The 15,219-nt window shown below is 45.9% G+C and overlaps 1 protein-coding gene across 6 annotated transcripts; it reads right to left on the bottom strand.

The window, feature by feature from the left end:
- Positions 1–4,684: 4,684 nt before the first annotated feature.
- LOC125748420 (CKLF-like MARVEL transmembrane domain-containing protein 6) lies at positions 4,685–15,219 on the bottom strand. Of its 6 annotated transcripts, none has more exons than XM_049024495.1 (5): positions 15,082–15,219; positions 14,647–14,776; positions 6,540–6,716; positions 6,356–6,454; positions 4,685–6,026 (listed from the first exon to the last, which is right to left on the bottom strand). In XM_049024495.1, exons 2-5 carry the CDS (start codon positions 14,767–14,769, stop codon positions 5,874–5,876), a joined length of 552 nt encoding a protein of 183 aa, XP_048880452.1. In that variant the 5' UTR covers positions 14,770–14,776; positions 15,082–15,219; the 3' UTR covers positions 4,685–5,873. The 6 variants fall into 6 exon arrangements, with proteins under 6 accessions (XP_048880452.1, XP_048880450.1, XP_048880451.1 ...); XM_049024493.1 differs by lacking the exons at positions 14,647–14,776; positions 15,082–15,219 and adding exons at positions 8,147–8,276; positions 8,639–8,815; XM_049024494.1 differs by lacking the exons at positions 14,647–14,776; positions 15,082–15,219 and adding exons at positions 8,147–8,276; positions 8,415–8,608.

Below are 15,219 nucleotides of genomic sequence, written 5' to 3'. Positions count from 1 at the left end.
CCTCATTCATAAATTCCTTGCCTTGGTCTTAAAGCTAATTAAAACAAACCTGAAATTTGAATTCATCAATAAAATCGATTAATTTCATTAAAAGCAAGAAAAAAACATTAACATTAAGTGAAGGTGTGAAGTGCACCACTCGGACAGTTCATATCAGGCTCCTAGAAGCAGAACTGAAGTCCCATAAAGCAAGGAAGAAGCCCGTCATTGATTAATGGCCATGCTCAAGGGCTCAATGCTGAAATCACTCTTCCAACCACAGGATTTAGACCGACGACCCTCTGATCATGGACACAGCATTCAAAACTGATCCACACACTGCCCCATAGGAATAGACTCTATGTACTGACAGAGCTTTGTACTGGATAAGACTTCAGAAGATGGATGGATTAAGAGACTACCCCTTAAGCCCGACATATGATGGATAACCATGTTTGAGAACAAGAATAAAATATAAAAATCTGAAAATAACCCAGTGATACACAAGAATGAACACAGAGGCTTCTGCAAGTCACAGAAAAAAAATGTACTGGTTTCACAGAAAACTAAGGCAGCCCAAAGGATTATATTCACACCACATACCCTCAAAACACTTTCTGTGCTTATACATACCAGAAACATTCATGCTATTAGGACACAAAGCGGAATTCAACCGTCTGACAGAACAGTAAGGACCAATGACGTATATTTACTAGACCTGTTGTCATGTGACTAAAGCGCAAGAATTTAACAGCCATACTGGAAAAGTCGAAGCAACCCTTCACACTGTGCCTTTGGCTGCAAAAACAGGTGTGGATCCTGCTCTAGTGATATAAACACCCATCTCGGATTTTTACTGATCATTGTATATTTTTGTAATGACAGTCGTGTGAAATTCCCTTGCAAACATACATTTTACAGTCTTCAAAGAAGCGCTGGGCACCATAGACATGCATCTGGTGTCTGGTTATAATTTCTGGTACGGTCTTAATTTAAAATATACCCACGATACAGTAGCATGGCTGAAACGATAGCTGTAATTGTATGTATAATGTCATAACAATTCCAGAAAAGAATCACAGGGCCACCGATTCCAAATCGTAATCCAAAAGAGAAAGTACAGAGAGTCAAAATCGTAATCCAAAAGAGAAAGTACAGAGAGTCCAAATCGTAATCCAAAAGAGAAAGTACAGAGAGTCCAAATCCATCCATTTTCCAAACCGCTTATCCTACTCGGTCGCAGGGGGTCCAGAGCCTATCCCGGAAGCAATGGGCACGAGGCAGGGAACAACCCAGGATGGGGGGCCAGCCCATCGCAGGGCACACTCACACACCATGCACTCTCACATGCATTCCTACGGGCAATTTAGCAAGTCCAATTAGACTCAGCATGTTTTTAGACTGTGGGGGGAAACCGGAGTACCCGGAGGAAACCCCACGACGACATGGGGAGAACATGTAAACTCCACACCCCCTGCGACCCAGTAGGATAAGCGGTTTGGAAAATGGATGGATGGATGGATGATCTGTATTGCCTTCCTGAGGGTAACAGCTGGAACAGGTGATGTGCTGGGTGGGATGTGTCCTTTGTCACGTTCGGTAAGTGCGGGTAATGCACACAGGTAGGCAGATGGGCAGGAAGCAGGCAAGGCAGGCGAATGTCCGGGAAAACGGGGGTTTATTAAAGGAATCGGGGAAACAAAGAGCAGGACACATCAGACATTGACTGACATCAATGACAGACCAGGAACCAGCACAAGACACGGACTGAAATACATAAGACTGGGCAAACATAATCAGACACAGCTGGATACGATCAGGGAAGCACACGTGGGTAATCAGGGGGGCGTGGCACACACGAGGATTGTACGAGCTGGGTATGACATCCTTCAGGATGCTGCAGGTTTTACAGTGGCAGCAGGATCTATACAGCTCCTCCAAGGAGAGGAGAGTGCGTCCGATGATCTTCTGCGCTGTGTTGATGACACTCTGGAATGCTGCCTTTTCTTGAGCCGTGCAGCTGGCAAACCACAATGGCATGCAGTATGTGAGCACACTCTCCACAGGGCATCTGTAAAGCGAGGTCAGCAGCTCCTTGGTTAGGGCGTTGTTTTTCAGGACCCTCGGGAAGTGGAGTCTCTGCTGTGCCTTCTTGATCAGTGCAGTGGTGTTGGTCTTCCAGGTTAGGTCCTCATTCAGGTGCAGGCCCAAAAACCTGAAGACAGAAACCCTCTCCACACCGTCCCCATTGATGTATATGGGCTGAGGCTCAGATCTGTTTCTTCTGAAATCCTCAATTTTCTCTTTTGTTTTTGTGGTGTTAAGAACCTGGGGCCCTTATGTATAACGACAAGCGTAGAATTAACACGAAAGCACATAGGAATGTGCATTTGTAAGAATAATCCAGATGCACAAAACTGTGCGTAAGTACAGATCTATGCACATTCCCTTTACAAATCCAAATTAGCGTGACATTTTACGCACATGAACGAGGCCGCAGTCACCTCCCCTCGACCTGCCCATAATTATGTATATTTGCATATGTAAATCTGTATAAATACCCGCTTTGTTCTGTTTTTCTTAAACAACAATGGATAAACCACGTGGAAAAAATAAGTATTTCAGAGAGTGTGAAGTGGAGGTCATGTTAACAGAAATCGAGAAAAGAAAAGTGATATTATTTGGTGGTTTAATTAGTGGCATCAGCACTAAAGTTGACGGAGCGGCAGAACGTGGTGGAGTCAGTTAGAAGTGTTTTTATCTATTCGCACGGTGGCCGAAATTAAAAAGAAGTGGTCGGACATTAAAGTCGACGTGACAAAACGAGTGGCCGCTCACCGTAAGAGTCTTAACAGCACAGGCGGAGGGAGCGAACTCCCCGGTCTCTCACTTTATCGGGTGAGGGGGACGCCGATGTCAGCGCAAGTTTTTCTCGTAGCATACTTGTTTGAATTACTTGCATGTTTATGAATAATAAGTAGGGCGCAGATGCGATGTTACTTTTCTTTATTGTTTGTTTATTCTTACAGACAACAGTACAAAAGGTGCCCCCAGTGCCGAGGACGACACAGGCGGCGATGGTGCTGCTGTGCCGAGGACATCTTTGGGCGCTGGCTGCACACATTCCCGTGCCTCAGAAACCGGGGGGCGACCGTCCGGCCGTGTGCTGTCTGAAGCTGTGCTGCATCACAAAATGCAATAGTCAATGCTGTAAGAAATGTTACCAATGAATTAAAACATCTAAATGATACACTATGTGATACTGAAGTCGTAACGCTGTTCCATTTGGTGGAAAATTTGGTGGCTCAGGGTCAGGTTCATCTTGCCTGAGCTCTTCAGATACCAGCAAGCCACGATTTTGTGCCAGATTATGCAGCACGCTACATGCATGTACAATGCGACATACTTTTTGCTGACTGTATAGCGGCACCCCACCGGTCTTGTCCAGGCAGTGCCAACGGCTTTTAAGCTGCCCTACAGTGCGCTCTACCACCGCCCGAGCCCGAGAATGGGGGGCATCATTATAACGCCGCTCCTGTTCATTCTGTGGGTTCGGAGCGGTGTGAGAAGCCACAACTGGGTACCCACTGTCCCCTAAGGAACTGTCAAATGGTTCTATCAAAGAAAGCTTACAATATTGGACCAAATTATAAAATTGGAAAAAGCAGCCTGCCATCATGTACCACCCCATTTTCAAATTTCCAACACTACTGTTTCTGAGAATGAATGAATCATGGGTTGAGCCAGGCCATCTAGCCACAACATTAATGAGACGCAAGACATAATTTGTACATTAATAGAGTGAAAGTGCTTTCTACTTACATAAGCAAATTCGTTCTCTGAAGGTGCCTTTATAGCAATGTGAGTGTAGTCGATGGCTCCGATTACATTGGGAAAACCGGACATCGCTGCAAATTGCGCTTTAATGGTTGCCTATTCAACCACAGCGTAAGGAAAATTTAACGCAAGAGCTGCCAAAGTAGTTGTAATAGTTCGGTCATTTTCGATACCGTTTTATTATTACAAATTGATTAAAAAATCAGGTGCCGTACATTTGTAAACAACATACAATTAATGTCGGTGTATTGGATAAAGTCAGCGCCATGACTGAGTTAAAAAAGGGAAACCACAGTAGGAATGACTTGCCACTGGGTGCCGTCCGTTTACAAAGCCGAGCAGAAACGTGCTTACGCCGTATCTGGAGCTGCCGTGAGAATTTGCGTAGTGGTACACCAAGTTTCGTTTATATACATCTTGACGTGAGCGTGGAAACGGGCGTACGCAACATTTTCGTGCGTTCGCACCGTTTAAACATGAGGATCCTGGACAGGACGGTTAGATGGATTAAAATATACAGGTTTAATGGGGGAGGGCATGGTGGTGCAGTGGTTGGCACTTTTGCCTCACACGTCTGTGACCTCAAGTCTCCACCAGGGTTCCATGTGTGTGGAGTTTGCATGCTTTCCCCATGCTGTCATGGAGTTTATTTCCAGTTTCCACCCACTGTCCAAAAATATGCTGAGGCTAAGTTACCAAATTGCTTGTAGGTGTGCATGTAAACTCCTTACAAATTCTGGCTGAACAGGATAAGCAGTTTCAAAAAATGGATGGATGGAAGTTTAAATGTGGAAGCTAATTGTTTGGAAACAGGACAGAAATGCCCAAATGTGGCCCACAATTACTGCACAAACCCAAGACAACGATCAACAGAAATGTCTACTTTATTGCAAATGTATAAATGCAACATAGGTAATAGGAGTACATGGTCAGTTCTTTGAAGTCCCACTGTCACAAATTATACAACACTGCCCCCTTGTGTTCAGACACTGGCACTGCACTGTGGTACAGCACAATGGCACCAGTCACAGCCTTCGACAGTTCAACTCATTTCTGTCTAATCCACTGACTGAAGACAAGTGGAAGTACTTTCTATGGCAGCATCCAAATATCTGCCTGTCACCCTGTACTGATGTTGAGCCACTAGGGACCGATTCCACTGTTCAGGCTGTAAACAAGGATGAGTTGTCTTTAAAAAAACCACATGCCTTTTAAAATATGAATGTATGCATGGTCTTTTATTCTCTAAAATCCACATTTAAAAATATAAGTGATAAAAACAATTATACACACTGTACAATATGAGAAAGCTAATAAATGTATATTAAAAATCCATCATACTGATGAAGGGGGTGGAAAAGGGAAACCATCGTCAGATATTCCCCACATGGAGAGAAAGTTCCGGAACAGAATCCAAATCCAGATTCTGACATTCAAGGGTAAACGCTGTAGAAGTGGCAAGTACTCTCTGGTAACTTACCCAAGACTGAATATTAACCTCAGTGACAATAGAATCAGGGAGATTTCATTTGGCACACAAGTAATGTGATCTGAAAAATATTCCCAAAGTTATACATGATATGATACTAGACTATGAAAATCACCAGTGACATGTAACTTGGGATGGATGGGGAGGAAAGAGGGTCTTAACTGTACAGTGAAAGGCCTCGTTTCGGTTTTACACATCTGCATTACTGCATTTTTCTTTTTCCTGAAAATCATACAAAAGGGGTTTGATGTAGGAAACATTAGAAAAAGATCAAAAATCTGTTGTTCAATCTGATTGTAATAAATTACATTTTAAACGTATGATTTTTAAATATAACTCATCTAGATTAAAGTCATTAAAAATTCTGGCCGTAGAAAACATAGTTTACACAAAAAAGCTAGTTATTAACTACATGTCACCTTGCTGCCCACAAAAGTATTACAAAAGAATTCCCACCCCCCCAGTGTCTCCTGTTTAAGGGACAGTAATGGGTGATCCACCAGTGTCCATGAAGACACTGCAACGCTAATTTGTAAATGCAAAAACGCAGACTGCTGGAATAGAGAGACTATTCAGAACCAGTGGCATTGAGCTTCTCTCCTTCAGCGGTTTGGTTCTGGGTTTGGGCTGGCTGGGCCTTTGAGAGACATGGCAAACCTTTGGTCTTCGCTAAAACCACCGCATCCACCAGAAACAGGAGAGTGGCAATGAATCCAAATGCCTTCAAATGAAAGAGTCAGAGAGAGTTCATAATATGCAAATTAGGCACCAATAAGAGTTACATCATGTATTTAGGCTCTTATCTGTCATTCACCGTGTGGATTAGGACCAATATTCAACAGAGCAAGCAGAAAATACAGTATTTCACGGCCACCTGGTTACTGTTCATGTTCCCTCACTTAGTGAATTGCTTTAATACTATACGTCATGTTAAATTAGTCAGAACAGGATATGAAAAACGCTAATCTTCATTTTTAAAAAGGCTTTGTCAACGTGTCATTATGAATTACTGATCAGTAAAAGGGTCACTCTTTAGACCACAGGACATACCACTGAGGTCTTCTCCACTGCACTCCCACCATTGTCCTTGGCGAAGGCTGCAGAGGCGATGAGGAAGAGGAGGCCGACGACCACAGTGTAAGAGAAGTCCTGTGGGAGAGGTCACCCGTCAGGGATAGGCTGAAGCATGTCACATGACCTGGGTGTCACCAGTGTCGCATTTCAGCACACTCACCAACATGAGCCAGCAGGAGATCCCGACCCTCTGGTGGAGCGGTGTGGAAAGCAAGACGACAAGCAGGCCGGTGAAGAGGAATGCTGTGCAGCTCACAAACTCAAAGAAGTAGAGTGGCGGGCAGTATTTACAGTGCAAGACCACCTCCTCCAGGATGAAGGCCACTAGGGAGAAGAGCTGACACAGACAAAATATTACATTTACAGTCATGCGTCAGTCTCATGCTCACAGGGTGCAAACACACACACACACACACACACCTCAGGCAGGCTGCAGACAGACCTTACCTGTTCACAAGCCTGGAATAGTCCAGAATGTGGGTGGCAGGGAGGGCAGTGCAATAAAGAGCTGACTTTTGTCTCAAAGTCTGTACGTTCAAACACATGGACACAACAGAAAAACCAGTCCTTACATCGTGAGGGGGAAAAAAAAAAAAAAAAAGCGATTCACTTGGAAAACTGCCAACACTAACAGCGAGCTGCCATACTCACAGAGATGCCCGACCACGTAACGTACCTGCTCTTTAACGACAGCCCTAAGAGAGACAGACACCCCGGCTCAAGAGGCCATCACCACTAACAGTGAGCTGCCATACTCACGGAGATGCCCGACCACTGTGGTCTGTCAGCAAATGACAATTAATCACTTTCACTTCATTTTCAACGAAAACACACACACATGCACAATGTTGTGGATACCAGTGTATTCACAGTGTGACAGCCAGGAAAGACAGGGGCTTTCCCAGTGGGCTGTGCGTTAGCAGAAGAGCAGAAAAACAGAAAGGGCTGTACTGGGGGGAAACATACCTAAGAAATCATTTCACCCTAAGAAATCATTTCTGGTTATTATCTATGAGTGGTTGGGGGGCCTACCTGATTGTCCAAAAACAATGTCTTAATGTGACAATCAGGGTGACAATGTTCAGATTAATACATCTGATTAGCGCGTGTGAAGGTGCTTTGCTGTCCTTTCGCAGTCTGTCCTCAGACAACACATCAGCACATATTCCACTGACTCAAACATTCAGTTTCATCCATGTTGAGACACTTTGTGGTAAGGAGATCATGCTGTTTCAACATTATCGTTAAGGGTGGGCACTTCACGACAACTTCTCATTCCATAAACCACCTGACCTAATTAATTCATAGCTGATAGAGAAACACAAGTGTTCACGTTGGGACTGAGTCAAGGTGGACAGGGGGACATCAAAGAGACAGCAGTCAAATTCTGTGAATTCTTCAAGACTGACAAATAGCAATGAAGAGCTATATAAAACGTTCCTTTCAAAAGCATATATAAAGTGGATTGCAGTATTATCAAGTCATGTTCTTAATACATTTGACTTTTTATCCATTTCAGGAAATTCAGAGTATTGCGTTAAATCTGTTTTATTCCTAGTGGACGAGAAACACTCACCGTCTGAAATTAGGGTTCAGTGCTTAATCGATGCGAACTTTGGCGACAAGCAGATAGTGCGGATACAGAGAATAATCTACAATAATTTACAATAAAGGGCATAAGGAAAATCATTAAAATACTCAAAAATAAACATAAGGACCACGGGACAGAGCACTGGCGTTTCTGGGGGTATAAAGGGGGACACTCACCACGGCCGCCACCTTAATGCCAAAGCGCCATTTATCCAGATACTCCGAGGGCACTATGAAGCACTTTCCGGCCTTGGGCTCCTGTACCGTCGTGGAGTTATAAACCGCATTCGATTCTGCCATGATTGAACTGGGTGGAAAAGTTTAGCAATAATTAATACCTATGTTTAATAAACAAAAAAAGGAGAGCACTTCAAAGCCCGGTGACCGCGCAAGTAAAAGCACGGGTGCGGAGCCCCGACGTCGGCAAAGTGAAAATGAAACTTACCGGAGGGACACAGACAGAAACGTGCCCGAACTAGTACAATTAAAACCGAAATAATCTCACAAACACCCCATATTTACTCACAAAAGTACAAAATTAGGCGCTGGGGTAAATAATTAATTACATTGTAATAAAATAAGTGCCAGAAAGAAGGGCACAGGCCGGGATACACCCCGCCAAGCCGGGCAGGTCCCGGGCGGGGGCGAGGCGGACCCCGGCACACCCACCTTTTTTGGGAAGACTGACCGCTCAATAGCGGTTTGGTGTGCAGCTAAATACCCAAAGTGGCTGCGCCGCTGCCCGGCCTCGGTTTCCGTCGATGTCTGTGTTGTTTCAGCGCCGCACTTCCGCAAACAGGACGGCAGCCCTTCAGCGGAAATGATGCGCGTCCCGGGATCGTCACGCCACCCCTACAGGATCCGCGAAGGGCGCCGTCTGGCCGGGACCGGGAAATGCGCAGTGCTCCATGTTTTATTAGGAATTAAGGGCAAGGGGGTCGTGAAGGCGCATAATTACGTGTTTCATTATAGCCGTTTTTAATTTTTCATACGCATATATTAACCAGTAGCACTTTAGCCCCTAATGTCCCCCACATGTCCTGAAATCGTTGAGTTGGGTGCTTTGTTACCTAAGGCTGTTAACTTACACCAAAAACAACCTGCAAAAAGGCTTTGGAATCTGGGTGATCTGTGACGCATCAGTGTCAAAAAAGTGTTCCATTCATGGCAGTTATCGAGATAAAAGTACAAGATGTGTAATTTACAACACGGATGTTAGGGGAAAAAAACCTTTGTGCTGGGGAAGTTCTAAAGGAAGTGCAAACCAGTATAGCCAATGCACACCAGTGAAGCAGAGCCTGGGATGGAAGGGGGAGGCGGGAGATTTCCCCATAGAGCGTCTGAGTGAAGCCACAGCACTAAAGCAGAACCACAAAAAAATTCCAGTAAAAAAATAAAACTGCATTTTATTATCTTTTAAGTTCCGTAATGATTAATTACAGATGCATGAAACAGAATACAACATTAGTGACTACTGTCTGAAATATTTGGCACATAAGCAATATATGGTAATAATGCAAACTTTAGTCCAAAAACGGAGTTTGGCAAGAAGTTTGGGATGTTGATTCGTAACTATTGTCAGGAAACCACTGACTGAGTCTTTATATTCCTGTACTGTTATGCATTGTGGATTGCATCTTGGGATAGACGTGCAGATAGCAATGGCGTGAAGCCTGGAATACAACGTAATCTCTTAAAAAAATGATTTATATCAATTGTACAAAAAACAGAAGAATAACTGCATGCATGTCAGCATGCAACCCACTGCAGGATGGAATAGCAGACCCACGCATGTCACCATGTGACCCACTGCAGGACGGAAAAGCAGACCCATGCATGTCACCATGCAACCCATTACGGGACGGAAAAGCAGACCCACGCATGTTACCATGTGACCCACTACGGGACGGAAAAGCAGACCCACGCATGTTACCATGTGACCCACTGCGGGACGGAAAAGCAGACCCACGCATGTTACCATGTGACCCACTGCGGGACGGAAAAGCAGACCCACGCATGTTACCATGTGACCCACTACGGGACGGAAAAGCAGACCCACGCATGTTACCATGTGACCCACTGCGGGACGGAAAAGCAGACCCACGCATGTTACCATGTGACCCACTGCGGGACGGAAAAGCAGACCCACGCATGTTACCATGTGACCCACTGCGGGACGGAAAAGCAGACCCACGCATGTTACCATGTGACCCACTGCGGGACGGAAAAGCAGACCCACGCATGTTACCATATGACCCACTGCGGGACGGAAAAGCAGACCCACGCATGTTACTATGTGACCCACTACGGGATGGAAAAGCAGACCCACGCATGTTACCATGTGACCCACTGCGGGACGGAAAAGCAGACCCACGCATGTTACCATGTGACCCACTGCGGGACGGAAAAGCAGACCCACGCATGTTACCATGTGACCCACTGCGGGACGGAAAAGCAGACCCACGCATGTTACCATGTGACCCACTGCGGGACGGAAAAGTAGACCCACGCATGTTACCATGTGACCCACTGCAGGACGGAAAAGCAGACCCATGCATGTCACCATGCAACCCACTACGGGACGGAAAAGCAGACCCACGCATGTTACCATGTGACCCACTACGGGACGGAAAAGCAGACCCACGCATGTTACTATGTGACCCACTGCGGGACGGAAAAGCAGACCCACGCATGTTACCATGTGACCCACTGCGGGACGGAAAAGCAGACCCACGCATGTTACCATGTGACCATCTGTGGGACAGAAAAGCAGACCCATGCATGTTACCATGTGACCATCTGCGGGACAGAAAAGCAGACCCACGCATGTTACTATGTGACCCACTGCGGGACGGAAAAGCAGACCCATGCATGTTACCATGTGACCCACTGCGGGACGGAAAAGCAGACCCACGCATGTTATCATGTGACCCAGTGCAGGACGGAAAAGCAGACCCACGCATGTTACCATGCAACCCACTACGGGATGGAAAAGCAGACCCACGCATGTTACCATGTGACCATCTGTGGGACAGAAAAGCAGACCCATGCATGTTACCATGTGACCCACTGCGGGACGGAAAAGCAGACCCACGCATGTTACCATGCAACCCTGTACGGGACGGAAAAACAGACCCACGCATGTTACCATGTGACCCACTGCGGGACAGAAAAGCAGACCCACGCATGTTACCATGTGACCCACTGCGGGACGGAAAAGCAGACCCACGCATGTTACCATGTGACCCACTGCGGGACGGAAAAGCAGACCCACGCATGTTACCATGTGACCCACTGCGGGACAGAAAAGCAGACCCACGCATGTTACCATGCAACCCAGTACGGGACGGAAAAACAGACCCATGCATGTTACCATGTGACCCACTGAGGAACAGAAAAGCAGACCCATCCATTCCAGCAAGTTTTACAGGAGGCAATTGGTGACACAGCTGTCAGCAAGAACCACCAACCAAAAACAACAATGGGGGGCAATTGAATTGAAGGCTTCAGCTGAAGGCTTGCTCCCTGATTTCTGAAATACTAGAAGCAAAGCAGGGCGGTGGGGGGGGCATGAAGGACAGAAGAGGGTGTAACCCAGGTAACCCAGGCCGCGAAATCCTATTCCTCACTGTGGACAGTGAGCTTCTCCGCTTCGGGGGTCTCGCTCTGCTCCGGCGGTGCCCGGGGCTTTGAGTGACACGGCCATCCCTTGATCTTCACAAAAATCACGGCATCCACCAGAAACAGGACACAAGCTATGAACCCAAATGCCTAAAAAACACACACACTCACTTTAGAGAGTATTCATAATATGCAAGCCTGAATTATCGGTCACAGGATGAAGATCTACTTCACAGGGATCAGGCCAAGAGATATAATCTCTCTAGCGTGTCCTGGTTCTGCCCTGGGCCTCCTCCCGGTTGGACATCCCCGAAACACCTCCCCAGGAGGCATCCTACATAGATGTCCGAACCACTTCAACTGACTCCTTTTAATGCGGAGGAGCAGTGGCTCTACCGTAAGCTCCTGCTGAATATCTGAGCTCCTCACCCTGTCTCCAGGCTGAGCCCAGGCACCTTGCGGAGGAAGCTCATTTTGGCCGATTGTATCCACCATCTCATTCTTTTGATCACAAGCCAAAGCTTCTGACCACAGGTGAGGGTGGGAATGTAGATCGACTGGTAAATCCAAAGCTTTGCCTTCCGGCTCAGCTCCCTCTTCACCACGACAGAACAGTACAGCATCTGCTGATGCTGCACCGTTCTGCCTGTCGATCTCACGCTCCCTTCAGCCTCAACAGGCAGTGGCATTTATGAAATAATTCAATTTTCTTCCACTGTCAGCATCTGAGGTTTAGAGCCTCATACAAATAAATGTCTGTTAACCTCTTCCTTCTTTAGCTTGAGTATTCATTCTCAGAGCAAGGAACTGTAAATCACATGATCACATCCACATGTAAATCACATCCAGAATAATACATGAATACAGTTCATAAATGGCATGATCATCCAATCATGAATTCATAATGATCAGTGAGACTTTACTTATTAGACTACAGGACATACCACTGACATTTGCACCTCTAGAGTCCATCTGTGTTCAGAGGCAAAGGCGGCAGAGGCAAGGAAGATGAGGAAGCCGATGGCCACAGTGTATGAGAAGTCCTGTGGGAGGGGTTGCTTGTTAATGGCTGATTTATCTTCTGCATGGAGCCTATGGTGTGACCTGCACAAGTGGCTTACGATGCTGCCAGCATTTATACTTGTGCCCTGGTGTCTTTCGCTCAGCTGTTACGCCTCCAAAACAATAGGTGGTACATATAGTTGGATGCTTCACTTACTGTCTTCCCATCCTGCGATACATTCAGCTGTTAAATCACGCAAATGAAACATAAAGAAACGAAACATTTAATAAAGCCTCTGTTTATCGAGTCCTGGTAATATGTGAGCTACTCTATACTTCCCACAGATACATTTTGAAAAACATTGAGCGACTACAGAGTCACATTTTATGCACTGTCCCTTTAAAAGTTAGTGTCTATAGTATTCTTTATTTATTTTTTACTAATGTAGGAATAACATTAAGGGAGGTAACTGAAACTGGCTATTTAATGTTAGTTATAAATAGTGCTTCAGTTTCAATCAGCAACAGAAGTACACTTGCGATGTACACTGGACCAATTATAGTTCTGCGTCACAGAGATGTAGTTACATTTAAAAAAAAATGTGAAAATTTGTACCTTTGCTTGTCACTGGGGATGATCCTCTGAGTCCATTTCTGTACCTTAACAGGCACAATCATAAGGGTACAGCCCTTATGATTGTGCCTGTTAAGGTACAGAAAGGGACTCTGAGGATCATCCCAAAGGTACAAACAGCATTAATGTACCATCAATGGGATAGAGTCAATTTCTGTACCTTAAAAAGTACAATTACCTACAGCTAAGGGTACAATTGGCCCCGAGGGTTCGGCCCCAGTGACAAGCAAAAGTACAAGTTCGTACCCCTTTTCTGAGAGTGTATGGTGAAGGCCATGCCGCGGGATCCATGGCCCCGCCATACTTACGGCATTGATTTGACGCAGAAGTATGAATCAGTCTTAAGGATAGGCTGAAGGAAGTTACATGACCTGGGTGTCACAAGCACCGCAATCCGCTCACTCACCAGCATGGGCCAGTCGGAGATGCCAACCCTGCGGTGGAAGGGTGTGGCGAGAAAAAAGACAAGCAGGCCGGTGAAGAGGAAGGCTGCACAGCTGGTGAACTGAAAGAAGTAGAGTGCCGGGCAGGAGGAACACAGGTAGACTGTCGCTGCCAGGATGAAGGCCAGCAGGGAGAAAAGCTAGGAGACAAAGGTCACATTAGGAGAGGTCACCCCTGCTAGCATCATATTGGATGGTATCATGCACCTCTTGAGATAGGTGACCCGTCTTTTGCTCCCCACCTGTGCTGGGACAGAAGTTTAACAGTTCATTCAACACACTGAGAGCATAAGGGTAATGGAGAGAGATAAAGGACCATTTAGCTTGCTGTTCGTGAGGAGCTGAAGTGCGAGCCCTGCCTCACAAGAAGACCTGCTCTGGAACAGTTCGGAAGATGCACAGTAGGGAGCACAATGCTGGAAGGACAAGAACGAGGGAACGCCGGAGGAAGCAGAGACAGGCAGCATCAGTAGGCCGATTTTACAGCGTTTGCCATCCCATGCTGAGGGAAGGTCACCAAAGCTTTGCTCAAACTACATTGTTAACAGACAAGCTTTGTTTTTTATTGAGCCCAAAATCATGACTATTCGTTTGAATCTATGAAATGGGGCAGACTTATCAGGAATGCTGAATGTAAACTAACAATTCAATGGCACATATGAGGCCGTGTAGGAATAAAGTAGAGAGAGAAGGGGAGGATAACAAGGTCCCCCAACCTTGTAATAATTCCTGGACAATCTCACCTTCATCGGCAGTTCAGGAAGTTACAAGAATAATACGCGAGATGCAATATTGTCAGGGAACATAGAAATTCCTTTATTCGTACTGGAACACAGACGTCGTACATTTAAGAAAAATATGAATCAATATCAACTTTGGCCGATATAAAGACAATAATGAAAGAGGATAATTATATAGCGCATTAACCTTTATGAAGTAGCCTACAGTGGACTGTGAGTATAAAGGGGGACACTCACCACGGCCGCCACCTTAATGCCAAAGCGCCATTTATCCAGATACTCCGAGGGCACGATGAGCCACTTTCCGGCCTTGGGCTCCTGCACCGTCGTGACGTTATAAACCGCATTCGCTGCTGCCATGGTTGACCTAGGAAAGAATGTTTGATAATTCTTATTACTACTGTTAAGTTTTAAAAAAGCACTGCGTACAGTAGCTGTCTACTCTACCAGTAATGACTAATTAACTAAAGCCCATGTGCGGATACAAGGTCCGCCTACAGAGGATTTACCACCGGACACGCAACAGGGATGCGTGGAAAAAAGTCAAACTTAACCCCAAGTACATAACAGGCAGTAATTCCTGAAAAGACACACCCCTTAAATCTGGAGGGACAGTTTAAAAACATATACAGTAGCGACATTCCGTATGTCGCCGGGTTCCAGCAGACCCACCTGTTGGAGGCAAGACTTCAAGCTAACAGACCTTCGCGTAGCTAAACCCCGAAGATGCGGCGATGTTACAAACCCCCCCGAATACGCGGATTACAGCGTTTGGGCTCTGCGCCTGCGGTGGGACTGCTGTTTGCTTAG

Source organism: Brienomyrus brachyistius, chromosome 9 (genome assembly GCF_023856365.1).
Source record: "Brienomyrus brachyistius isolate T26 chromosome 9, BBRACH_0.4, whole genome shotgun sequence".
In the NCBI taxonomy this organism is placed as follows: domain Eukaryota; kingdom Metazoa; phylum Chordata; class Actinopteri; order Osteoglossiformes; family Mormyridae; genus Brienomyrus; species Brienomyrus brachyistius.
Note: the sequence above shows the minus strand (reverse complement) of the source record. Positions and strands in the feature narration are given on the sequence as shown.